Here is a 24,674-nt window from a genome sequence, read left to right on the forward strand (position 1 = left end):
TTTTTTTTTTATTGTGACACTACAAGCGACGTTTATTGTGCATTAATTTTAGTTAAATTCGTTTTTAAGCATATATTTTAATTATTTAATTTATTACGATGGCCGAATTTCTGGACTCGGAGGCCGAAGAATCAGAGGTAGGGTTTTGCAATTTTTGTATTTGCACCGTTTTTGCATGCCCCGCGTTGCGTTTAGCTCCGTGTTGTAGGCGTGCGTGCGTGCATATACATATACGTATCTATGTTTGTGTGTGTATAGCTCGAGCGCGACATATATTGCATTTTTTTTCATTTTGCGGCCTTTTTTTTTTTTATTTTTTTTGGCCCAATGCTTTGCTCTTACCATTGCAGGAGGAGGAAGAATTAGACGTGCACGAGCGCAAGAAACTGAAGAAGCTGAAAGCCGCCGTATCCGACAGCAGCGAGGAGGAGGAAGGTGCGTTACACATTCCCGGTTTCCTAAAAACCAATCAACAAACAACCCAGCCATGTCATCCAGCCAGTCAGTCAGTCGGCCATCAACCGCTTCCAATAGTATTTGGGGGGAGGGGAGGATGGGGGGTAAAGCCAACATCATCCTGGCCTGGCTATGAACATGATGGCCGCAAGGGGGATGCTATTCGGCCCCCCCTCCCTGACCATCTAATTTTTGTTTTTCAAGTTTGAGGTTAGGTCTTGTGTTTTTTACCGTGCTACCGTGGCTATAGCCACCAGTACCCGCACCAGTAGCAGTAGTCGAGCCCATAACATGTTTGCATGTATTGGTCAAGAGGTCGGGCGCTGAAATGCGGCGAATTAGAAGATAATGCATTCAAAATCGAGACCCTCTGCTGGATTAATCAATGCAAGTCTCAGTCTCTCAGCATTTGAGTCCAAGCTGCCATTAGGGCTTTTTCTTTTCACAAAAAATATCAAATACTGCCTATAGATTGCTTAATTAAGTCAATTTTTTCATTTGTTGGCTTGGTTAGACGACGAAGAACGTCTGCGGGAGGAGCTGAAGGATCTGATCGACGACAATCCCATCGAGGAGGATGATGGCAGTGGCGATGACTCCGATACTGGGAGCGGCGGCGACGACGAAGGCGGCGGAAGCGGCAAAAAGCGTAAAAAGCACGAGGATGATGATCTGGATGATCGACTGGAGGACGACGATTATGATCTGATTGAGGAGAACTTGGGCGTGAAAGTCGAGCGAAGGGTAGGTCTTCTACTTCTATTGAACGATCTAAGATTAAGAATTATATTTCTATATTTTTTTTTTGGTAGAAACGTTTCAAACGTCTGCGGCGCATCCACGACAACGAAAGCGATGGCGAGGAGCAGCACGTGGACGAGGGTCTGGCACGCGAACAGATCGCCGAGCAACTGTTCGATGAGAATGATGAGGTAGGCCATATAGATATCTCTCTTTATGGGAATCACTCATTCTAATCCGAATCCTTAGAGCATTGAACACCGCAGTGAACGCAGTCCTCGGGAGGTGGACGCCTTCGATGAAGAGGACTCCGAGTCGGATGCGGATGACTTTATTGTGGACGACAATGGTCGTCCCATAGCCGAAAAGAAAAAGAAGCGTCGTCCCATCTTTACAGATGCGTAAGTTTAATCTTTAAACTAAAAAGAAAAACTTAATTCTAAAATTTATTATTAAAATTATGAATTATTTTATAGATCCCTGCAGGAGGGCCAGGATATCTTTGGTGTGGACTTCGACTATGATGACTTCTCCAAGTACGAGGAGGACGAGTACGAGGATGACTCCGAGGGCGATGAGTACGACGAGGAGCTGGCCGGCGGGGATGAGGGACGGGTCAAGAAGAAGAAGGCCCTGAAGAAGAAGGTGGCCAGAAAGACGATCTTTGACATTTATGAGCCGAGCGAACTGAAGCGTGGCCACTTCACCGACCTGGACAATGAAATTCGAAAAACCGACATACCCGAGCGTATGCAGCTGCGTCAGGTGCCGGTGACACCAGTGCCGGAGGGATCCCATGAGCTGGACGAAGAGGCCGATTGGATCTATCGATTCGCCTTCTGCAAGCAAACCGTTTCCGAGCAGGAGAAGGCCGACAATCGGGAGAAGTTGCGAAAGCCGCCCACGGCCGTCAACAAGATAAAACAGACTTTGGAGTTCATCCGGAACCAGCAGCTGGAGGTGCCGTTCATCGCCTTCTACCGGAAGGAGTACGTTAAGCCGGAGCTGAGCATCGATGACCTGTGGAAGGTCTACTACTTCGATGAGCGCTGGTGCCAGCTCAACGAACGGAAGCGAAAGCTGAAGGCTCTCTTCGAGAAGATGCGCCAGTTCCAGTTGGACACGCTCTGCTCCGATCCGGAGAAGCCGCTGCCGGACGACATCCGGCTGATGCAGGACAGCGACTTTGAGCGCCTGGCCGATGTCCAGTCGATGGAGGAACTGAAGGACGTCCACATGTACTTCCTGCTGAACTATTCCCACGAGCTGCCGCGCATGCAGGCCGAGCAGCGACGCAAGCTGTTGCAGGAACGGCGCGAGGCCAAAGCTCGCCGCCAGGCAGCTGCCTTGGAGAACGGCGGAGATGAGGGTGCGGATGGTGCTGCGGTTACGATCCCGGATCCCGAGGAGGACGACGATCCGGAGCTGGTCGACGACCAACTGAAACAGGCGCCCAACAGCAGTCCGTATGCGGTGTTCCGGAAGGCGGGAATCTGCGGATTTGCCAAGCATTTCGGTCTCACGCCGGAACAGTTTGCGGAGAATCTGCGCGACAACTACCAGCGCAACGAAGTCACCCAGGAGAGTCTCAGTCCCACGGAGCTGGCCAAGAAGTATCTGTCGCCGCGCTTCATGACCGTCGACGATGTCCTGCATGCCGCCAAGTATGTGGTCGCCCGGCAACTGGCCCAGGAGCCCTTGCTGCGCAAAACTATGCGCGAGGTGTACTTCGATCGGGCGCGCCTCAACATCCGGCCGACCAAGAACGGCATGGTGCTGATCGACGAAAACTCACCGGTGTACTCGATGAAGTATGTGGCCAAGAAGCCGGTGGGCGATCTGTTCGGTGACCAGTTCATCAAGCTGCTGATGGCCGAGGAGGAGAAGCTGCTGGAGATTACCTTCCTGGAGGAGTTCGAGGGCAATGCGAATGCCAACGGACCGCCCGGTGATTACGTTGAGGAGGCCAAGGCCCTCTACCATCTCGATCAGTTCTCCAAGCATGTCCTCGAATGGAATGCTCTGCGCGCCGAGTGCGTCAAGCTGGCGCTACAGAAGTGGGTTATACCCGATCTGATCAAGGAGCTGCGCGCCACCCTGCACGAGGAGGCGCAACAGTTTGTGCTGCGTTCCTGCACCGCCAAGCTATACAAGTGGCTCAAGGTGGCGCCCTACAAGCCGGAACTGCCGTCCGATTACGGCTACGAGGAGTGGAGCACGTTGCGCGGCATCCGGGTATTGTCGCTGGCCTATGATCCGGACCAGTCGGTGGCCGCCTTCTGTGCCATTACCACCGTGGAGGGCGACATATCCGACTACCTCCGGCTGCCCAACATCCTCAAGCGCAAGAACTCGCACAACGCCGAGGAGAAGACACAAAAGCTGAACGATCTCCGGAAGCTGAGCGAATTCATCAAAACGAAGAAGCCGCATGTGGTGGTGATTGGGGCGGAGAGCCGGGATGCCCAGGCCATTCAAACAGACATCAAGGAGATCCTCAAGGAGCTGGAGACCTCCGAACAGTTCCCGCCCATCGAAGTGGAGCTGATCGACAACGAGCTCGCCAAGATCTATGCCAATTCCAAGAAGGGCGAGTCCGACTTCAAGGAGTACCCAGCTCTGCTCAAGCAGGCCGTATCGCTGGCCCGCAAGATGCAGGATCCACTGGTGGAGTACTCCCAGCTGTGCGATGCCGATGACGAGATACTCTGCCTGCGCTACCATCCGCTGCAGGAGCGAGTGCCGCGCGAACAGCTGTTGGAGCAGCTCAGTCTGGAGTTCATCAACCGGACCAGCGAGGTGGGCCTGGACATCAATCTGATGGTGCAGAACTCACGGACGGTCAACCTGCTGCAGTACACCTGCGGCCTGGGACCGCGCAAGGGCCAGGCGCTGCTGAAGTTGCTCAAGCAGAGCAACCAGCGCCTGGAGAACCGCACCCAGCTGGTCACCGTCTGCCATTTGGGGCCCAAGGTGTTCATCAACTGCAGCGGCTTCATCAAGATCGATACCTCGTCGTTGGGCGACAGCACCGAGGCGTATGTGGAGGTGTTGGACGGATCGCGTGTCCATCCCGAGACGTACGAGTGGGCCCGCAAAATGGCCATCGATGCCATGGAGTACGATGACGAGGAGACGAATCCGGCCGGTGCCCTCGAGGAGATTCTCGAGTCACCCGAACGCCTCAAGGATCTCGATCTGGATGCGTTTGCCGTGGAGCTGGAGCGTCAGGGATTCGGCAGCAAGAGCATAACCCTGTACGATATCCGGAACGAGCTGAGTTGCCTGTACAAGGACTACCGGACGCCGTACACCAAGCCCAGCGCCGAAGAGCTCTTCGACATGCTGACCAAAGAGACCCCGGACTCGTTCTACGTGGGCAAGTGCGTCACCGCCGTAGTGACGGGCTTCACGTACCGGCGGCCCCAGGGCGAGCAGCTCGACAACGCCAATCCGGTGCGCATCGAGTCGAGCGACAGCTGGCAGTGTCCCTTCTGTCACAAGGACGACTTCCCCGAACTGGCCGAGGTGTGGAATCATTTCGATGCCAATGCGTGTCCCGGCCAGGCGTCCGGTGTCAGGGTGCGGCTGGACAACGGCCTGCCGGGCTTCATACACATCAAGAATCTGTCCGACAAGCAGGTGCGCAATCCCGAGGAGCGTGTCCGCGTCACCCAGCTGATCCATGTGCGGATCATCAAGATCGACATTGATCGGTTCTCGGTGGACTGCTCCTCGAAGACGGCGGACCTCAAGGACGTGAACAACGAGTGGCGGCCGCGCCGGGACGCCTTCTACGACTTTGTCACGGAGGAGCAGGACAACCGGAAGGCCTCCGATGCCAAGGCCAAGGCGCTGAAGCGCAAGACATACGCCCGACGGGTGATTGCGCATCCCAGCTTCTTCAACAAGTCGTATGCCGAGGTGGTGGCCATGCTGGCGGAGGCCGACCAGGGCGAGGTGGCCCTGCGGCCCAGCAGCAAGTCCAAGGACCATCTGACGGCCACGTGGAAGGTGGCCGACGACATCTTCCAGCACATCGATGTGCGCGAGGAGGGCAAGGAGAACGAGTATAGCCTGGGCCGGAGTCTGTGGATCGGCACCGAGGAGTTTGAGGATCTGGACGAGATCATCGCCCGCCACATCACCCCCATGGCCCTGGCCGCCCGGGAGCTGATCCAGTACAAGTACTACAAGCCCAACACGACGCCCCCGAATGGCAACGAACGCGAGTTCATGGAGGGGATCCTGCGCGAAGAAAAGACCCGGGATCCAAAGAAGATCCATTACTTCTTCACCGCCTCGCGCGGCATGCCCGGCAAGTTCCTGCTCTCCTCCCTCCCCAAGACGAAGGTGCGGCACGAGTACGTCACTGTGATGCCGGAGGGGTATCGGTTCCGTGGCCAGATCTTCGACTCGGTCAACAGCCTGCTGCGCTGGTTCAAGGAGCACTGGCTGGACCCGACTGCCTCCCCGGCCATGAACTCTCTCAGCGGCTCCAATTCCACACCGTTGCACAATCACAGCATGCGCCCGCCCCCGGCCATGTCCGCCATGTCGATGGGCTCGGGCGGTCCGGGTTCGGTGTCCGGCTCCATGGCTCCCTACAGCATAACGGGCAGTGTTTCCGGCGGCACGCCACGCAGCGGTATCTCTAGCACCGGCGGTGGTGGCGGCGGTTCCAGCGCCTACTCCATAACCCAGACCATTGTGGGATATGGCCCGTCGTCCATTGGATCTGCGGCGGCATCGGCAGCAGCAGCAGCGGCCGCCGCCTCAAGCGGCAGTCATTACGGCAGCTCGTCCACGCCCTCGTTCGGGGCCATCATCAACACTCCGTACACGCCCAGCGGCCAGACACCGTTCATGACGCCCTACACGCCGCACGCCTCCCAAACGCCTCGCTACGGCCACAACGTGCCCAGCCCCAGTTCGCAGTCGTCCAGCAGCCAGCAGGGTCATCACTACGGCGGATCGGGACGCGGCGGCACGCCCAGGTATTACGAGACGAGTGGCAGCGGCAGCGGCAGTAACTCCAATTCCAATTACAACATGCCGCCGCATCACCAGCAACGGGCCAAAGAGAACCTCGACTGGCAGCTGGCCAATGATTCCTGGGCCAGGCGCCGACCACCGCCATCATCCCACCAGCATCAGCACCAGCCGCAACAGCCGATCGGAGGCATGGGCATGGGTTTGGAATTGAGTTTAGGTATAGGATCGGGAGGTGGTGGCACTGGCTCGACCCGAGCGGGAGGTGGAGTGGGCGGAGGAGGAGGAGGTGGCTATGGCAACGACTACAACAGCAGCAGTCACAATCGGGGCATGGGCATCAATCAGGGACACGGCGCCTCGACGGTCTCCTCCAAGTCATCGGTGCGCAGTACACCCCGCACCAATACCTCGCCCCACTCGATGAATCTGGGCGATGCCACGCCCCTCTACGATGAGAATTAGGGCAGGATAAGATATATAAACAACAAAAACAAAAACAAAAAAAAAACAACAAAAATCGAGATCAGAACAGATGACTTTAGTTTAGAGTGCGATTGGGCATTGATCCTCAACGATATTTACGTTTAAGTCCAAGCCGATTCCGCGTCTATATAATTATAATACACTATCTATATATATGTAACTATCTATATATATATATATATATATATAAATACACCTACACCTACACGGAAACAAAAACAAACACAAACACACACACCTACATATATACAGAGCAGTCCTCGGCGGATAGGCGGATGGAGGAGGTGCAGAGAGCCCGGTTCCAAGGAGGGACTTTTGTGACAAAGGACGAAAAATAAATTTCAATTTTTTCTGACCAGAAGTCCCAGGAGCGTGTTCTTATTTGTGCGGCGGATCTTTAAAAATTAACTTTAGAATTAATATTAAAACCCAAAATCTTGAAATTAAAAAAAAAATAAGAAGCATCTTCAGTCGGGTTGGACGTCTGTATCTTTTCCAATTGGCCTTCGATCCTACAGCGGAATATCTTCTCGAGTTTGGGGCTCCGTTTTCCACAAATCTGCATTAGAATATCTCTAGAAAAAATTTCAAAAATATTTTTCCAAATTTTTTAGGGGAATCCCTTGAAAACCCGGGATTTCCATATAAGCTCCACAGCAATGCCGATATCTTCGCCAATTCTTATCCGATTCTCATGCGGATTACCTTAAATGATTTGTGGATCGATTTCCAGTAAATCTGCATCAAAATCTATCATCGAAATAATTTTTGAAATTTTTTCCAAATTTTGTGGGGCAATCCCTCGAAAATCCGGGATTTCCATATAAGCTCCCTGTCAATGTCCGTATCTTCGCCAATTCGAATCCGATTCTCAAGCGGAATACCTTAAATGATTTGTGGATCGATTTCCAGTAAATCTGCATCAAAATCTATCATCGACATAATTTTTGAAATTTTTTCGAAATTTTGTGGGGCAATCCCTCGAAAATCCGGGATTTCCATATAAGCTCCCTGTCAATGTCCATATCTTCGGCAATTCGAATCCGATTCTCATGCGGAATACCTTAAATGATTTGTGGATCGATTTCCAGTAAATCTGCGTCAAAATCTATCATCGAAATAATTTTTGAAATTTTTTCCAAATTTTGTGGGGCAATCCCTTGAAAATGGCTATACCTTCGCCAATTCTTACCCGACTGGTTGGTTTCAGTATTTTTCAAAGAAAAGGAAACATTTTTTCGAACTATTCGAGGGACATTTGAATCATAAAATAAAATAATATAAATACTCATTTACTTTTCCGTCACATTTGAGATAGTGTCAGTTTCAGGTATATAGTACATATATCAACTACATTCCGCCTCGTAGTCAGCTTCAGTTGCTTTGCTAAATTTGAAACATTTTCTCAAAATGGCGCCTGATTTAATAGATCGTATTTTGAAATTAAAACAATTACTATCCAACGACAACGAAGAACAGCCATCCAGTGATGCCATCAAACAATTCAACGAAACATCAATATTTTCACAAAATAAGAGGTGCATGGGGGAGACCCTTTTATTGATCAGGCGCATGTCCGAAAAGTACGGGGGATCCCAGGATAATGATGATTCGGAAAAGAATAAGAATTCCGATGTGTTGAAAAAATGTGAGTATTAAATTTAATAAACATCCTTTTCTACGAGTATATTATATGCAGGTTCAGGGATAATGAAGCAACTTCATATGATTCATCCGTGGGAGGAAGGCGATGAAATTACCCAACATGTACAACAAACCTATCAGATGCAGCTTAGTTCGGTTCTTGATGAGCTGGAGAAAATGGCCAGAGATCCGCAGGAGAACCCTTACCCTCAGCCCTCACATCCCAACCCTGATGAGGTGGCCAGTCTTAAGAAAATATTGTTACAGAAAAATGCAATTCGGCAACTGCTGGAAGTGTCTAACAAGCTATTGCTTTTGAGGGAGGCTCTTGAGGACAAAAAGGACATGTCGGCCCAAAAAGAAGAGCACGAAATGCTTGTCAATGACCTTATGAGTTGTCTCGCCGATACCCAACGTGAATTGGAATCAGGCACAGAGGATTTCAAGAAGCTAAAGGAAGCCTATAAAGCCCAGGAGCAGAAAGACCAAGAGATACTGGCCAAGGAGAGGAGGTCCTGTATAGATCTTAGGAATCGTTTAGCCGATACCAAACGAGAGCTAGAATTAGCCAACGAGGATTACTCGAAACTGAAGGAAACCTTTAAAACCCAGCAACAGAAAGACCAAGAGATACTGGCCATGGAGAGAAGCTCCTGTACGGATCTTAGGAATCGTCTAACCGATACCAAACGAGAGCTAGAATTAGCTAACGAGGATTACTCGAAACTGAAGGAAACCTTTAAAACCCAGCAACAGAAAGACCAAGAGATACTGGCCAAGGAGAGAAGCTCCTGTACGGATCTTAGGAATCGTCTAACCGATACCCAACGTGAGCTAGAATCAGCCAACCAGGATTACTCAAAAATCAAGGAAGCCTATAAAGCCCAGGAGCAGAAAGACCAAGAGATACTGGCCAAGGAGAGGAGGTCCTGTATAGATCTTAGGAATCGTTTAGCCGATACCAAACGAGAGCTAGAATTAGCCAACGAGGATTACTCGAAACTTAAGGAGGTCTATAAAGCCCAGAAGCAGAAAGACGAAGAGATGCTGGCCATGGAGAAGAGCTCCTGTACGGATCTTAGGAATCGTCTAACCGATACCCAACGTGAGCTAGAATCAGCCAACCAGGATTACTCAAAAATCAAGGAAGCCTATAAAGCCCAGCAACAGAAAGACCAAGAGATACTGGCCATGGAAAGGAGCTCCACAGCAGATCTTAGGAATCGTCTGGCTGATACCCAACGTGAGCTGGAATTAGCCAACGAGGATTACTGGAAGCTAAAAGAAGTCTATAAAACCCAAGAGATTAAAGACGAAGAGATGCTGGCAAATGAAATAACCTGCTCAGAGGACCTTAGGAACTGTCTAGCCGATACCAAACGTGAGTTAGAATCAGCCTACGGGAATATAAGGAAGCTCCAGGAAGCCTATGAAAGGCTGCAGAAAAGCTACATGGATCTCCAAACAGATAACCTGTACAAAAGAGCTTCTATCCCTGAGAAAACCCAGGAACCTCCAAAAACTTCGTCTAGAAAATCCTTTGAAGTAGAACGAAACGAACTGGAATCGGAGACACTAAGAGTCCTTTTCAGCCGAAACGTGTTTGTGAAACAGAATATTTCCAAGCTAAGCTCTACAACCACCAAGATGCCAGGCCCAATCAAAATAAAGACGTCCAATATGACTTCTTTTGAATCTCTGAAACACTTCAGGAAAGACACCGTGCAGTTGATCGATAATGTCCTCAAAGCCATCCAGTTTCATAGGCAACTGAAGTTCCCCGCCTGCGAAATAAAATGGCAGGCAGTGTGTCGTTCTTTGCAGGACAATCTTCTTGCAGTCCGTAAGAAATGGAGGTACATGAAATTGGAGTACTCGGAAGAGAGTTCTACAAAAGGTCCTAGCGATGTGATTATAAAATCTGAAACGAGCTCCAAGAGCAACCTGGCCATGCTTCCGTATAACTATCCTGTGACGTGGAGTGATAAGATGTCCTTAACGAGCAAGGACTCTTCGAGCAGCATCGTTTCCAACGTCTCTTCGTTTCCAGACTTCGAGGGCAAGACCTTCGGTGACCGTCGCCTTTGGACTCTGAAGTGGTGCCAAGAGAAGACCCGACCCCATGGCATTCCCATGTACGAGTTTTCCGAATCCTGGACCAGTGGTCGCGCCCTATGCGCCCTCATCCACGCTTACCGCCCAAAGCTCATTAGCTCCAAGTATCTCCAAGGTACTGGAACGGTGGAGACTCTTGCATTCGGTACTGGTGTCGTCAAGGGTCTGGGTCTCTGTAGCCCCGTTGATTTTGTCCAGGAGTGCTCCCGTGAGAAGCCGAACTTCAAGAAGGTATTTGAGTTCGTTCAGGAACTACACCGTTTCCTGGAAAAACTGCGTTAATATATTTTTTTATGTACTTTTGGTACAGCAAAGCATTTAGGCTGCCGTTGCAGTTAATAAATATTCTATATTTTGTTATATATTAAGATCATTTATTATTACACTCTGGGTTCTTTGAAGGCTTTCTTGAACACCGAGTCTATACCACAGCTATTGCAATATCTCCCATCTTCCATGGATTTCCACATAAGCTCCACAGCAATGTCCATATCTTCGGCAATTCGAATCCGATTCTCAAGCGGAATACCTTAAATGATTTGTGGATCGATTTCCAGTAAATCTGCATCAAAATCTATCATCGAAATAATTTTTGAAATTTTTTCCAAATTTTGTGGGGCAATCCCTTGAAAATCCGGGATTTCCATATAAGCTCCCTGTCAATGTCCATATCTTCGGCAATTCGAATCCGATTCTCAAGCGGAATACCTTAAATGATTTGTGGATCGATTTCCAGTAAATCTGCATCAAAATCTATCATCGAAATAATTTTTGAAATTTTTTCCAAATTTTGTGGGCCAATCCCTTGAAAATCCGCGATTTCCATATAGGCTCCACAGCAATGTCCATATCTTCGGCAATTCGAATCCGATTCTCAAGCGGAATACCTTAAATGATTTGTGGATCGATTTTCAGTAAATCTGCATCAAAATCTATCATCGAAATAATTTTTGAAATTTTTTCCAAATTTTGTGGGGCAATCCTTGAAAATCCGGGATTTCCATATAAGCTCCCTGTCAATGTCCATATCTTCGGCAATTCGAATCCGATTCTCAAGCGGAATACCTTAAATGCTTTGTGGATCGATTTCCAGTAAATCTGCATCAAAATCTATCATCGAAATAATTTTTGAAATTTTTTCCAAATTTTGTGGGCCAATCCCTTGAAAATCCGCGATTTCCATATAGGCTCCACAGCAATGTCCATATCTTCGGCAATTCGAATCCGATTCTCAAGCGGAATACCTTAAATGATTTGTGGATCGATTTCCAGTAAATCTGCATCAAAATCTATCATCGAAATAATTTTTGAAATTTTTTCGAAATTTTGTAGGCCAATCCCTCGAAAATCCGGGATTTCCATATAAGCTCCCTGTCAATGTCCATATCTTCGGCAATTCGAATCCGATTCTCAAGCGGAATACCTTAAATGCTTTGTGGATCGATTTCCAGTAAATCTGCATCAAAATCTATCATCGAAATAATTTTTGAAATTTTTTCCAAATTTTGTGGGCCAATCCCTTGAAAATCCGCGATTTCCATATAGGCTCCACAGCAATGTCCATATCTTCGGCAATTCAAATCCGATTCTCAAGCGGAATACCTTAAATGATTTGTGGATCGATTTCCAGTAAATCTGCATCAAAATCTATCATCGAAATAATTTTTGAAATTTTTTCCAAATTTTGTGGGCCAATCCCTTGAAAATCCGGGATTTCCATATAAGCTCCACAGCAATGTCCATATCTTCGCCAATTCGAATCCGATTCTCAAGCGGAATACCTTAAATGATTTGTGGATCGATTTCCAGTAAATCTGCATCAAAATCTATCATCGAAATAATTTTTGAAATTTTTTCCAAATTTTGTGGGGAAAATCCGGGATTTCCATATTGGCTCCACAGCAATGTCCATATCTTCGGCAATTCGAATCCGATTCTCATGCGGAATACCTTAAATGATTTGTGGATCGATTTTCAGTAAATCTGCATCAAAATCTATCATCGAAATAATTTTTAAAATTTTTTCCAAATTTTGTGGGCTAATCCCTTGAAAATCCGGGATTTCCATATAAGCTCACTGTCAATGTCCATATCTTCGGCAATTCGAATCCGATTCTCAAGCGGAATACCTTAAATGATTTGTGGATCGATTTCCAGTAAATCTGCATCAAAATCTATCATCGAAATAATTTTTGAAATTTTTCCCAAATTTTGTGAGGCAATTCCTTGAAAATCCGGGATTTCCATATTGGCTCCACAGCAATGTCCATATCTTCGGCAATTCTTATCCGATTCTCAAGCGGAATACCTTAAATGATTTGTGGATCGATTTCCAGTAAATCTGCATCAAAATCTATCATCGAAATAATTTTTGAAATTTTTTCGAAATTTTGTGGGGCAATCCCTTGAAAATCCGGGATTTCCATATAGGCTCCACAGCAATGTCCATATCTTCGCCAATTCATACCCGATTCTCAAGCGGAATACCTTAAATGATTTGTGGATCGATTTCCAGTAAATCTGCATCAAAATCTATCACCGAAAAAATTTTTGAAATTTTTTCCAAATTTTGTGGGGCAATCCCTTGAAAATGGCTATACCTTCGCCAATTCTTACCCGACTGGTTGGTTTCAGTATTTTTCAAAGAAAAGGAAACATTTTTTCGAACTATTCGAGGGACATTTGAATCATAAAATAAAATAATATAAATACTCATTTACTTTTCCGTCACATTTGAGATAGTGTCAGTTTCAGGTATATAGTACATATATCAACTACATTCCGCCTCGTAGTCAGCTTCAGTTGCTTTGCTAAATTTGAAACATTTTCTCAAAATGGCGCCTGATTTAATAGATCGTATTTTGAAATTAAAACAATTACTATCCAACGACAACGAAGAACAGCCATCCAGTGATGCCATCAAACAATTCAACGAAACATCAATATTTTCACAAAATAAGAGGTGCATGGGGGAGACCCTTTTATTGATCAGGCGCATGTCCGAAAAGTACGGGGGATCCCAGGATAATGCTGATTCGGAAAAGAATAAGAATTCCGATGTGTTGAACAAATGTGAGTATTAAATTTATTAAACATCCTTTTCTACGAGTATATTATATGCAGGTTCAGGGATAATGAAGCAACTTCATATGATTCATCCGTGGGAGGAAGGCGATGAAATTACCCAACATGTACAACAAACCTATCAGATGCAGCTTAGTTCGGTTCTTGATGAGCTGGAGAAAATGGTCGAAAATCCGCCGGAGAACCCTAACCCTCAGCCATCACATCCCAACCTATCCCCTGATGAGTTGGCCAGTCTTAAGAAAATATTGTTAAAGAAAAATGCAATTCGGCAACTGCTGGAAGTGTCTAACAAGCTATTGCTTTTGAGGGAGGCTCTTGAGGACGAAAAGGACATGTCGGCCCAAAAAGAAGAGCAAGAGGTTCTGGCACATGACCCTACGAATTGTCCCGACGATACCAAACGTGAATTGGAATCAGACAACGAGGATAAGGGAAGTCCCAGAAGTCCCAGGAGCGTGTCCTCAAATGTGAAGCGTATTTATAAAAATTTACTTTAAAGTATTGTTAAAATCTTAAATCTTGAAGTTAGAAAGAAAATAAAAAGCATCTTCAGTGGGATTGGACGTCTGTATCTTTTCCAATTGGCCCTCGATCCTCCAGCGGAGGATCTGCATCAGAATCTCTCCACAAAAAATTGTATCCCATATCTCAGCCAATTTCAGGTCAAATACCTCCATGTCAAGCTCAGACTCCCATTAAAATCAACTCCTTGCAACAAATTCTTTTTATTTGATTATTTTTAAGTTCTTTTCTATTTTAAGTAAAATGCGGAACATGATTTGTTTGATTTGTACAATTTATTTCTTATTAAAGTTTGAAAAGTCGTTGATCGTCTGGGTCATTTAGTGGTGGAATCACGGAATGAAGCTGAGTAAGGCGCATGGTAGTAGTTCTACTTAGTTCCTGGCTAGTCCGCGCCTTATAACATAAATGAGGGAGATGCCCAGGAAGGCGGCACCCAGGGCCAATCCGATCTGACGGCAGCTATACGAGGATATATACAGAAAGAGATATATAGAGAGAGAGAGAGGAAAGATCAGATGGTTAGAATCAAGGCTATAGGGCATTCCGAGCAAGTCCATCAACCAAACTAGTGGGCAAGAGGTGTTAGGTTTTTTGATTTTGGGATTAATGCAAGATGCAGCATTGCTTGGTGGCGACGACGGCCTCTGGGCTGGAGTCAGTGGGCGTGGATTCACTACAATTGGATTTTGGTTGGGTTTGGATAGACACAAGAACCAAGAAGCAAAAGAAATATGCAAATCAAGGTATAAACTACTCTTTTGGAATATTAACTTAAAAATGCAAAGGTGCAGAGGAGTTAGTACTTTACAGGTTTTTGGTTTTTAAAGTTAGTGATTTGTGCATGCACTATATATATATATATATAATATAATATAGTTTATATTTACAGATCCTTCAGGATGCGATAGCCAAACTAACAAATACTTCACTTCAATATATCCGATTAGCTTTTAAAGAATTTGACTTTCGTGCTTGAGAACGATTTAAGGATGCAGCTTGTTATTACATAATTAAAGATTAAATTAATACCAAAAAATAGATCTTAAAGAATAGATCAATATATAGTCTACAATAAGGACTCTTTCTCGGCCAAATAGAGGAAGACATTTTGTGGCAAACACTTTCGTGGCTTCCGCCCCAAAAATAATTGGTTACATCGGCAGTCGATTAATTGGTTAATGGACTTATTGATTACAAGATAAAATGTTCATGTTTTCTTTCATGCAGAACCGGTTTCTGTTTTTGTTTGTGTCGTTTGTTGAAATAAAAATTGCCCAGCGATAGCGTCATGTGAATTAGTTTAGAAAGAGACGAAAGAATGAAGTAAACCAAATGTTTACTCTGACACTGACATAGAGTCTATAATATATAGATTTTAGATCTGTCTTATCGAGAATTTATTTTCCTTTCGATGAAATAATGCGGGAATTAATCAGCAGGGCAGGCAGACTCCCAGGGGCTTTGGCTTTATACACATGCATATGGCAGGAGGAGGTCCTGTCACGGGATGCTCACCTTACTGGCCGTTTCTTTTGGATATCGGCGGCAGCCAAGTCGCCAATGTAGAACTTCTTCAGGATTTCCCTACAAGAAAAATTACCAGTTACTATCTGTATTTCATAGAGAATCCTTGAAAGGATCCAAGAAAACACCGGCAGACCTCGCCTCGGAGCTGTGACCCACGTCGTTGAATGCCTTGGTGCCATCGCGTCCGGCCACGTCAATGAGGGTCTCCTCGCCACCGGGATGCTGGAATCGGAGTGACCTACGATGTTACATGGCTGGAGAATGGGTAAAGATTGGACTTGCCTCGTGAAGGAACTTGGTCACATCGTAGACCTTGTTGTCGATAATCAGCCAGAGGTCGTTGGGCTTGTTGTGCTTCTGGACGGTTGCCAAAGGGATTTCCTTGCTCATTTTTTCCTGCCTGCTCTGCCTAGTTCCCTAAATTTTGCTGTGAACCTGTTGGGTGTTGAAATCTGACTGAGGTTTCCCACCGGAACAGCTGATTTGTTGGGGGGGGCAACCCTGACCAGGGCTGGAGACGCAATAGGGGAGCTCTCTCTTGGAAAATTGAGTAGCTATGGAGCTGATTTTTGTTTTTAGTTCTAATTGGAACACCTATCTTTATAAAATACATAATTTTAAATAAAAATAAAATAATTTGGCAGTGGAACAGTAACTGAGTCTGAACCTTGTGACAGATTCCAGGGCTGGAAAATATCGCACAGTGGGACAAGAGATGCTCCGTTGTTCCAAAAAAATAATCGAATATTTAATTTTAGTTCATTATTTGTTAAATAAAAAGCTATAGCCCATAAAAAAATATATATATATTTTGTAATCTATAGTCTGTACCTCTATGGGTAATAAGAGTACTATCCCCACCAAACCCTATAATAAATACGATTAGTTTTGAACACACAAATTGAAAATTTATTATCGAATATTAATACATTTTGCGGTTAGGCCTTAGGTGGCTCTTTCCTTTTTTGAAGCCAATAAACATTACTGAGAGTAGTGTGGCGCCTTCTCGGCAAGATCAATTTTAAGAGATTACTGTGGTGAAAAAATCTAGAGAGCGCCGCCGCGCAGACGCAACACCAAATGCAAAGTGGACTCCTTCTGGATGTTGTAGTCGGACAGGGTACGTCCGTCCTCCAGCTGCTTGCCGGCGAAGATCAGACGCTGCTGATCTGGGGGGATTCCCTCCTTGTCCTGGATCTTGGCCTTGACGTTCTCGATAGTGTCGGAGGGCTCGACCTCCAGGGTGATGGTCTTGCCAGTCAGGGTCTTCACGAAGATCTGCATGCCTCCTCGGAGACGGAGCACCAAGTGGAGGGTGGACTCCTTCTGGATGTTGTAGTCGGACAGGGTGCGTCCGTCCTCCAGCTGCTTGCCGGCGAAGATCAGACGCTGCTGGTCTGGGGGGATACCCTCCTTGTCCTGGATCTTGGCCTTGACGTTCTCGATGGTATCGGAGGGCTCGACCTCGAGGGTGATGGTCTTGCCAGTCAGGGTCTTCACGAAGATCTGCATGCCTCCTCGGAGACGGAGCACCAAGTGGAGGGTGGACTCCTTCTGGATGTTGTAGTCGGACAGGGTGCGTCCGTCCTCCAGCTGCTTGCCGGCGAAGATCAGACGCTGCTGGTCTGGGGGGATACCCTCCTTGTCCTGGATCTTGGCCTTGACGTTTTCGATGGTGTCGGAGGGCTCGACCTCGAGAGTAATGGTCTTGCCGGTCAGGGTCTTCACAAAGATCTGCATGCCTCCACGGAGACGGAGCACCAAGTGGAGGGTGGACTCCTTCTGGATGTTGTAGTCGGACAGGGTGCGTCCGTCCTCCAGCTGCTTGCCTGCGAAGATCAGACGCTGCTGATCTGGGGGGATTCCCTCCTTGTCCTGGATCTTAGCCTTGACGTTCTCGATAGTGTCGGAGGGCTCGACCTCCAGGGTGATGGTCTTGCCAGTCAGGGTCTTCACGAAGATCTGCATGCCTCCTCGGAGACGGAGCACCAAGTGGAGGGTGGACTCCTTCTGGATGTTGTAGTCGGACAGGGTGCGTCCGTCCTCCAGCTGCTTGCCGGCGAAGATCAGACGCTGCTGGTCTGGGGGGATACCCTCCTTGTCCTGGATCTTGGCCTTGACGTTCTCGATGGTATCGGAGGGCTCGACCTCCAGGGTGATGGTCTTGCCAGTCAGGGTCTTGACGAAGATCTGCATGCCTCCACGGAGACGGAGCACCAAGTGGAGGGTAGACTCCTTCTGGATGTTGTAGTCGGACAGGGTGCGTCCGTCCTCCAGCTGCTTGCCGGCGAAGATCAGACGCTGCTGGTCTGGGGGGATACCCTCCTTGTCCTGGATCTTAGCCTTGACATTCTCGATGGTATCGGAGGGCTCGACCTCCAGGGTGATGGTCTTGCCAGTCAGGGTCTTGACGAAGATCTGCATGCCTCCACGGAGGCGGAGCACCAAGTGGAGGGTGGACTCCTTCTGGATGTTGTAGTCGGACAGGGTGCGTCCGTCCTCCAGCTGCTTGCCGGCGAAGATCAGACGCTGCTGGTCTGGGGGGATACCCTCCTTGTCCTGGATCTTAGCCTTGACATTCTCGATGGTATCGGAGGGCTCGACCTCCAGGGTGATGGTCTTGCCAGTCAGGGTCTTGACGAAGATCTGCATGCCTCCACGGAGACGGAGCACCAAGTGGAGGGTAGACTCCTTCTGGATGTTGTAGTCGGACAGGGTGCGTCCGTCCTCCAGCTGCTTGCCGGCGAAGATCAGACGCTGCTGGTCTGGGGGGATACCCTCCTTGTCCTGGATCTTGGCCTTGACGTTCTCAATGGTATCGGAGGGCTCGACCTCGAGGGTGATGGTCTTGCCAGTCAGGGTCTTCACGAAAATTTGCATTTTGGCTGCGGAGGAGAAAAGTGCGAAGAAAATTTGTTAAATCGGGTATGTATGTGGTGGGAAAGTGCGCAATTGATTTTTCTGCGTAGTGACCTAGTTTCCGTGACCCAGAAAGTGTTCTGTGGCATACACACACACGGGCAGTGTTTATTTTTCACCAAATGGGATATTTCACAACGAAATTAAACTTTTACGAATGTGACTAATCCCATTAGGTTTTCAGAAAAAAAAAAAAAAAAAAAAAAATGGCCAATGGAACTAACACACACACTAACGCATTCAACCCGTTTTCTCTTTCTTTGTTGCACTTTTTTTTTCACGACGCCATTTTGGCTTTGAAGATGGAAGAGTTTCTGGAAAACTCCATTTTACATACCTTTACGCTTGATTCGCTCGAAATATAAACGTTAACTAACTTTTAGGATTTTTATTCCTTGACCAGATGTGCACTTTTTGAAATAAAAAACTTTTTGTGATGTTCAAAAACTTGCTCTCGTTTTCTGGTGCGATGTTTACTCGACTATTTTTTCACAGCTTATGACCCGTTAGGCGACGAGTCACTCCTATTTATGGCAGCGGCGTCGAAACCGATAGTCATGACCTGCTGCGATAACCGACCCCCGGTGCGGAAATGTTTTTTGGCTTTTCCACGTCTTGGCCAACTACGTTGCTTAGTTTAGCATTGAAAACACAAAGAGGACGCTTTCAAAATTTGTAGGAATGTAGCGGCCAGTCTGTCAGTTGGCTAGAAAATTATATATTAGACATTGAAAAATAAAATGCGTAGTAGCTGATCTATCGATAAGTCTGCTACGGTCACATTATTTGGGAAGGCGACAGCTGTTCGGTAGGGGGTGTTTATATGTATATATAGTATATATAAGTAAATATAAATTGATTGGTAGGTAAATATAGTGGTAGTTAGTTATCCCTCGCTGCAGTCGATGATGCTGTAGACGCCGGAGGTATTTGTGAGATGATTTCCCCTTGCGGTTGCAGAGGGGGTGTTGCCACTCCTTATAGGCAGTGGTTGAGTTCCCTAGCGGTTGCCGGGGGGAATCCTTCCTGTAACAGAAGTTATGATGGGAGCACTTGCCCCGTTGTCACGGCCCTTGAGGCGCGGTGACCAATTCAACAAGTGAATTTACAAAATTGACGGCAATGCCGGAGATTGGTTTTATGCTCTTTATTGTACGAGACTCTGACACAAACTGAAACTTAAAGCTAACAAAAAGTATTTCATAGCGGCCACGCAAATGTGCAGTGCTTGCCGCTATGCATGGGCTTCCGGCCAGACGCTATGTCAGCAGTTTGGCCAGAGCGAGCTCTTAAATAATCGGACATTGCCGCTGCTGGGTTAACTTCAGTTAACTACTCCCCCCTCAAGAATGAGGCCGCCCTCGGCCGACCCTATTTGGGCAATCATCTCCTTCAGCTGGGCCGCGGTTTTTCGGGCCTGAGTGACTCGCCGATAGGTCAAACCGATGCAAATTAAAGCGCAGCATATTGCTCCCGCTATGAACACCAACTGATGTAGTAGCTGGTGATTAATTTCCTTCCCGAACTCCTTGATGTGCTCCAGATTACGTTCACTCAGTCGGTGAAGGTATGGAAGGCTGAGAACGTCACGTTCCATGGTGATGTTCAGGGAAGGTGAGCTGGCCACTCCTGGAGCCCTCTTCTGGGCTGTGTCATGATTGACCAATCGGGTTTCGTTGACCATGGCACTCTTCTCAAATGTGATGAGATATGTGCCTTTTATATGGGCACAGGTGCCATTGTCCACACACACGTGTGCCGAGCGATCATTCACAATTACTATTCCTTCATCAACATAAGTGATGGGGTGTAAATCGCTTTGCTGGGTCTCGCAATGCGCCGTGCCTCCAGCGTGAAGCTCTTGGGCGCATGATCTTCTACGAGCCAATCGGCAAAATGTAGCTCCTGATGTCGGGGAGCACTTTTCCACGGTGTGGATCTCGGTGTTGCATTCGGCAATGACGTTATCTTCCAGCCTGAGCATGGTGTCGTGATGTGACACTGGGAAGACGGTAATCTTGCTGCAGGCCGACTTTATCTTTGGAAACTTAATGATAAAATGTAATATGTTATCGGACTGTAAGATCTTAACGGACGATACGGACAAAACATCCCTAATCGCGGTCTCGGTGGGCTCTTCCATCCACACACCTTCCAGGTCTGCATGATCTAGTATGCTGCGGCTAACAATATTAACTTTGGCAAGTGCCACTGCTAGCATCAAACCCTGCAGCTCCATTGCTATCATCCTATTTCGAGTTAAAAGCATCTCGAATAGGTGCCCAGTATCAATTTGGGACTTTTTTGTTGACCTCAGAAGTTGGTTGACGGTAGCGGAAATTTTATTGATTTGAATTTGTACTTTGTTGTTAATATTAATCTGCCTATTGTTTGCATTTGCTAATTGGAATTGATTAAATTTAATTTTTTCAAAATCTTCTGCGTCCGGCGTTCCTGCCACCACCTTTAGCGCAGTCCCTAAGAAGTCTAAACTTCTTGCTACTCTATGGTGGACGCTCAAAGAGTCGAGCATGTCGCGTAGGTGGGCGACGTCAACAACCAGGAGTTTCTGCATGTGGGATTGCGGGAACATGACGGTCATCCCATTAGTCTCTTCGATGACGCGCCTATATTCCGAGAGATTTGCTGAGTGCTTTACAAAGGCAAATTCCTCCCATATCAGGATTCGCCCATCAACGATGGGAATGTATTTGGCTTTGGAATAGTCCGTGACGCGTGCCGAAGTTGTGGCCAAAAGGAAAATCAGGGTTATGGTTGAAAACCTGTGATTTGGATGTGTTGTGAATTCAATTGAAACTGGGTAGCCCACCATTAGAGCATGATTAAAATAATAATGGAAGCGAAAGCTTATGCCAAGTGGCTAGGAAAAAGACAATAAAAAAGAATGAAAAATTATTAGGCGGGCGATAGTTGAGTCACGCTCGGCCTACCTAAGGTTGTCTTTGTGGACCACCCTCCCCTTAATGAGGACTGTGGTCCCCATGTCCGCTTCAAAGGTGACGGTTTGTTGCTCAGTCGCCTGCTAGACTACACTAGGATCTTTTCGCCAACTTCGAAAACCCTGTTTTGCCGGGAAGCATTTCTCCTGTCGCGGAACTTATTCTGGGCGTGTTTAATCGTATTCTGTATCGCGTATTGCGGGTCATTCGATTCCGTTTGAACCGGGTCGGCTGGCCTCTTGTCGTTTGCCGACGTGTAGCAGGGATATTCCCTTAAAAAATTAATGACGTCCGAATCATAATCTTGAATAACGTCGTCGTCAATTTTCTGAGCCGTGCTTGAAGCTGCGGCTGTATATTTCTCCCCGGTTCCGCCTGCGCTCTGCGCGACGTGGTTAACTTTCTGCTTGTTGTGTAGGCCCGATCGATCGGACACGGTTGGCTCCCTGTTTTGGTATGACGGGGCCTGAGATGGATTAAGAAACTTGGACCGCGATGGGTCGATGTCCATGGGTTCATGGGTATTTGCACTGCGTGGAGCAGAGTGTATCTGCGCCTTGCGTTGTTTGGCGCAGTACGGATTTTTGTCTTTGTCCTCCTGGCTTTTAGCAAATGAAGCCGCGAAGGAGTACCTCTCGTGGTTAGATTCCACTTCTTGTGCCAAAGCGAGAGCTGAAGGCATATCTTTCGGCTTTGCCGAGAAAAGAACATCCGTGAGGCTGCGCTTAAGCCCCGAGATAAATACTCGGAGTGCGTCATCCCGGAATTTGTCACACAAAACTTTTGCCGCCGAGGCTTCGTACGACATGGTAGCTTTGTTGGTGAGCAAGGTGAGTTTTTTCTCGACCTCGTCGTAGTATTGCAGGAGGGATAGATTTCCCTGCCTGAGAGTACCCATTTCTTGCTCGATAACGTGAATCTGACGCTTATCACTGTACGTAAAGTCGAGTCGATTTATAATCGCGTCGAAATTTAGTACAGTGCCAAACGAAGACAGTACGGCATCGGCAGGGCCCCTTATTTTATTCCTAATAATAATAACTGCCTGATAATGGCGCGAGCTATTTACATAATTCCTGAAAGTATAGTATGCGGCTACTGCCGCTTGTCTCCAGGAGACGTATGCGTCCTGTGCTCCCGTAAATTCGGGCAGGCAGTTGACGGCATCTAGGGGCTCGTCACATTTGACGTCGTCCCTAATTTCTATAGGTTTATAGGCTTTAATTTGGGGAGCTTCCGCTTGGGCGGGAGCGATTTGTGTTGCGTCGACCCGTTCGGCCAGTTTTTGTATAGCTAGACGTAGCTCATTCTGTCTACGCTGGCTTTCAGTATTGGCTTCCCGAAAGGCATGGTTAACGGCCGCCTGTATAGTGGCCGTCATTTGTTCCATGCTGAATGCCATATTTGCGGCCTCGGACTCAGAGTCGCTGGGGAATTGTCTTATACTCCTTTAGAGGTGAAAAGGGCTGCTCATGTGGAGCTGTACCCATAATATCGCCCAAAAGAATTAATGCATGCTCGAATTGCATGTCTATAGAGACATTTGGGCTTGTGGGGGTTTCGCGGGGGCTGAGCCGCCGCTTCAGTTATGTGTGCGAGCTCGTCGAACTGCGCTGTTGCCTTGCCAAGCAGAGGCAAGGTGAGGGGTGCGCGGGGACTGAGCCGCCGCTTATGCAAACAGAGAAAAAAAAAACAACAAAAACAACAAAGTGCCACACTGCATGCGCGGCCGTATCGTGTTCTCGAAAGTGGAGTGGGGAAACAAAACGGAAAAGAAAAATAAATAACCAAAACTGCGCGGCTAATACCAAGAATTCTTGTGTAACAAAAAAGACATATAAAAGCTGAATTAAATACACGCGATTATATGAATTATTTCCGATTGAAATTTAAAATTTTTTGCCAGCGATTTTTTGGTTTTGGTTAGGAATTTTTATTCCGCACTTTTTGTGTTATGTAGAAATATTCATTTATTTATTCACAAAAATAGAAATGCAAACAATATTGGGACAATAATTGGTTCACAAAATGAAATGGTTTAGATATTTTATAATAGGTAAACAATGTTAATGCCAAACCGTCAGCCAACTAATAAAGATTATTTAAAAAAATTTTTTTTTTTTTATTTTATGGGGCTGCAGTTTTTTTGCTAGCGTAAGGCACAATATTTTACTATTCTTGCCCTTCTTTCTTTTTTTTTTTTTTATACACAAAAAAAAATTCATGCAGACATAGAAAAATGGTGTAAATAAAAGTGCTCACTTACATGGTTCTTTTACGATGGGCGCCAGTAAATATAAATTGATTGGTAGGTAAATATAGTGGTAGTTAGTTATCCCTCGCTGCAGTCGATGATGCTGTAGACGCCGGAGGTATTTGTGAGATGATTTCCCCTTGCGGTTGCAGAGGGGGTGTTGCCACTCCTTATAGGCAGTGGTTGAGTTCCCTAGCGGTTGCCGGGGGGAATCCTTCCTGTAACAGAAGTTATGATGGGAGCACTTGCCCCGTTGTCACGGCCCTTGAGGCGCGGTGACCAATTCAACAAGTGAATTTACAAAATTGACGGCAATGCCGGAGATTGGTTTTATGCTCTTTATTGTACGAGACTCTGACACAAACTGAAACTTAAAGCTAACAAAAAGTATTTCATAGCGGCCACGCAAATGTGCAGTGCTTGCCGCTATGCATGGGCTTCCGGCCAGACGCTATGTCAGCAGTTTGGCCAGAGCGAGCTCTTAAATAATCGGACATTGCCGCTGCTGGGTTAACTTCAGTTAACTTATATACTTTGTTTTTGGTTCTAATTGGGGTGGGGAAAGGGGATTACATACAGATATATATATTATATACCATGAACATCTTGTGACGTTCTTTGTTTGTCGAGTTAAACGACCTTTGTTTGTTTTGACGCTGCATGAGAGATTTGGCTTTGCTTTGGTCAACAGCCTCAGACAACAGAACAGACCCCCCCCCCTTTTTCATATACATATATATATAACGGTCATTTCCCCAAGAACCTATACATATATAATCTTAAATAAATGCAGGTGTCTTTGTATGGGTTAATACATACATATGTAGATGATTAACTGCATCTGGAAAGTTCCTGGAACGATAATTGCTGACGAAATCTGATGATAGACTTTGGTCAGAATATATGGTCAGATAATTCTAGAACTTGGGAAAACCCCATTATGATTTTTTAAAAAAAAATATAAACAA

General features: G+C 46.8%; 5 protein-coding genes across 6 annotated transcripts; 3 read left to right on the top strand and 2 right to left on the bottom strand.

The window, feature by feature from the left end:
* On the top strand, positions 1-7,036 carry Spt6 (transcription elongation factor Spt6). Its single transcript, XM_017234211.3, has 6 exons — positions 1-137; positions 351-435; positions 971-1,200; positions 1,269-1,388; positions 1,447-1,598; positions 1,674-7,036. The coding sequence occupies exons 1-6, from the start codon at positions 99-101 to the stop codon at positions 6,652-6,654; spliced, it is 5,607 nt and encodes a 1,868-aa protein (XP_017089700.3). The 5' UTR covers positions 1-98; the 3' UTR covers positions 6,655-7,036.
* An 899-nt stretch (positions 7,037-7,935) lies between these two features.
* Positions 7,936-10,755, top strand: LOC108120470 (uncharacterized). Its single transcript, XM_043209764.2, has 2 exons — positions 7,936-8,323; positions 8,375-10,755. Exons 1-2 carry the CDS (start codon positions 8,086-8,088, stop codon positions 10,714-10,716), a joined length of 2,580 nt encoding a protein of 859 aa, XP_043065699.1. The 5' UTR covers positions 7,936-8,085; the 3' UTR covers positions 10,717-10,755.
* A 2,412-nt stretch (positions 10,756-13,167) lies between these two features.
* LOC122321062 (uncharacterized) lies at positions 13,168-14,084 on the top strand. Its single transcript, XM_043210143.2, has 2 exons — positions 13,168-13,506; positions 13,558-14,084. The coding sequence occupies exons 1-2, from the start codon at positions 13,269-13,271 to the stop codon at positions 14,016-14,018; spliced, it is 699 nt and encodes a 232-aa protein (XP_043066078.1). The 5' UTR covers positions 13,168-13,268; the 3' UTR covers positions 14,019-14,084.
* Positions 14,085-14,230: 146 nt separating this feature from the next.
* On the bottom strand, positions 14,231-16,045 carry LOC108120520 (cytochrome b5). Of its 2 annotated transcripts, none has more exons than XM_017234231.3 (4): positions 15,856-16,043; positions 15,707-15,795; positions 15,562-15,630; positions 14,231-14,505 (listed from the first exon to the last, which is right to left on the bottom strand). In XM_017234231.3, the coding sequence occupies exons 1-4, from the start codon at positions 15,961-15,963 to the stop codon at positions 14,418-14,420; spliced, it is 354 nt and encodes a 117-aa protein (XP_017089720.1). In that variant the 5' UTR covers positions 15,964-16,043; the 3' UTR covers positions 14,231-14,417. The 2 variants fall into 2 exon arrangements, with proteins under 2 accessions (XP_017089720.1, XP_017089721.1); XM_017234232.3 differs by lacking the exon at positions 14,231-14,505 and adding an exon at positions 14,557-14,719 and having other exon boundaries at positions 15,856-16,045.
* A 414-nt stretch (positions 16,046-16,459) lies between these two features.
* On the bottom strand, positions 16,460-18,995 carry Ubi-p5E (Ubiquitin-5E). The gene is made up of 2 exons (XM_017234230.3): positions 18,830-18,995; positions 16,460-18,458 (listed from the first exon to the last, which is right to left on the bottom strand). Exon 2 carries the CDS (start codon positions 18,451-18,453, stop codon positions 16,621-16,623), a length of 1,833 nt encoding a protein of 610 aa, XP_017089719.2. The 5' UTR covers positions 18,454-18,458; positions 18,830-18,995; the 3' UTR covers positions 16,460-16,620.
* Between the last annotated feature and the right edge of the window lie 5,679 nt (positions 18,996-24,674).

This window comes from Drosophila bipectinata, chromosome XL (assembly GCF_030179905.1).
Source record: "Drosophila bipectinata strain 14024-0381.07 chromosome XL, DbipHiC1v2, whole genome shotgun sequence".
Lineage (NCBI taxonomy): Eukaryota > Metazoa > Arthropoda > Insecta > Diptera > Drosophilidae > Drosophila > Drosophila bipectinata.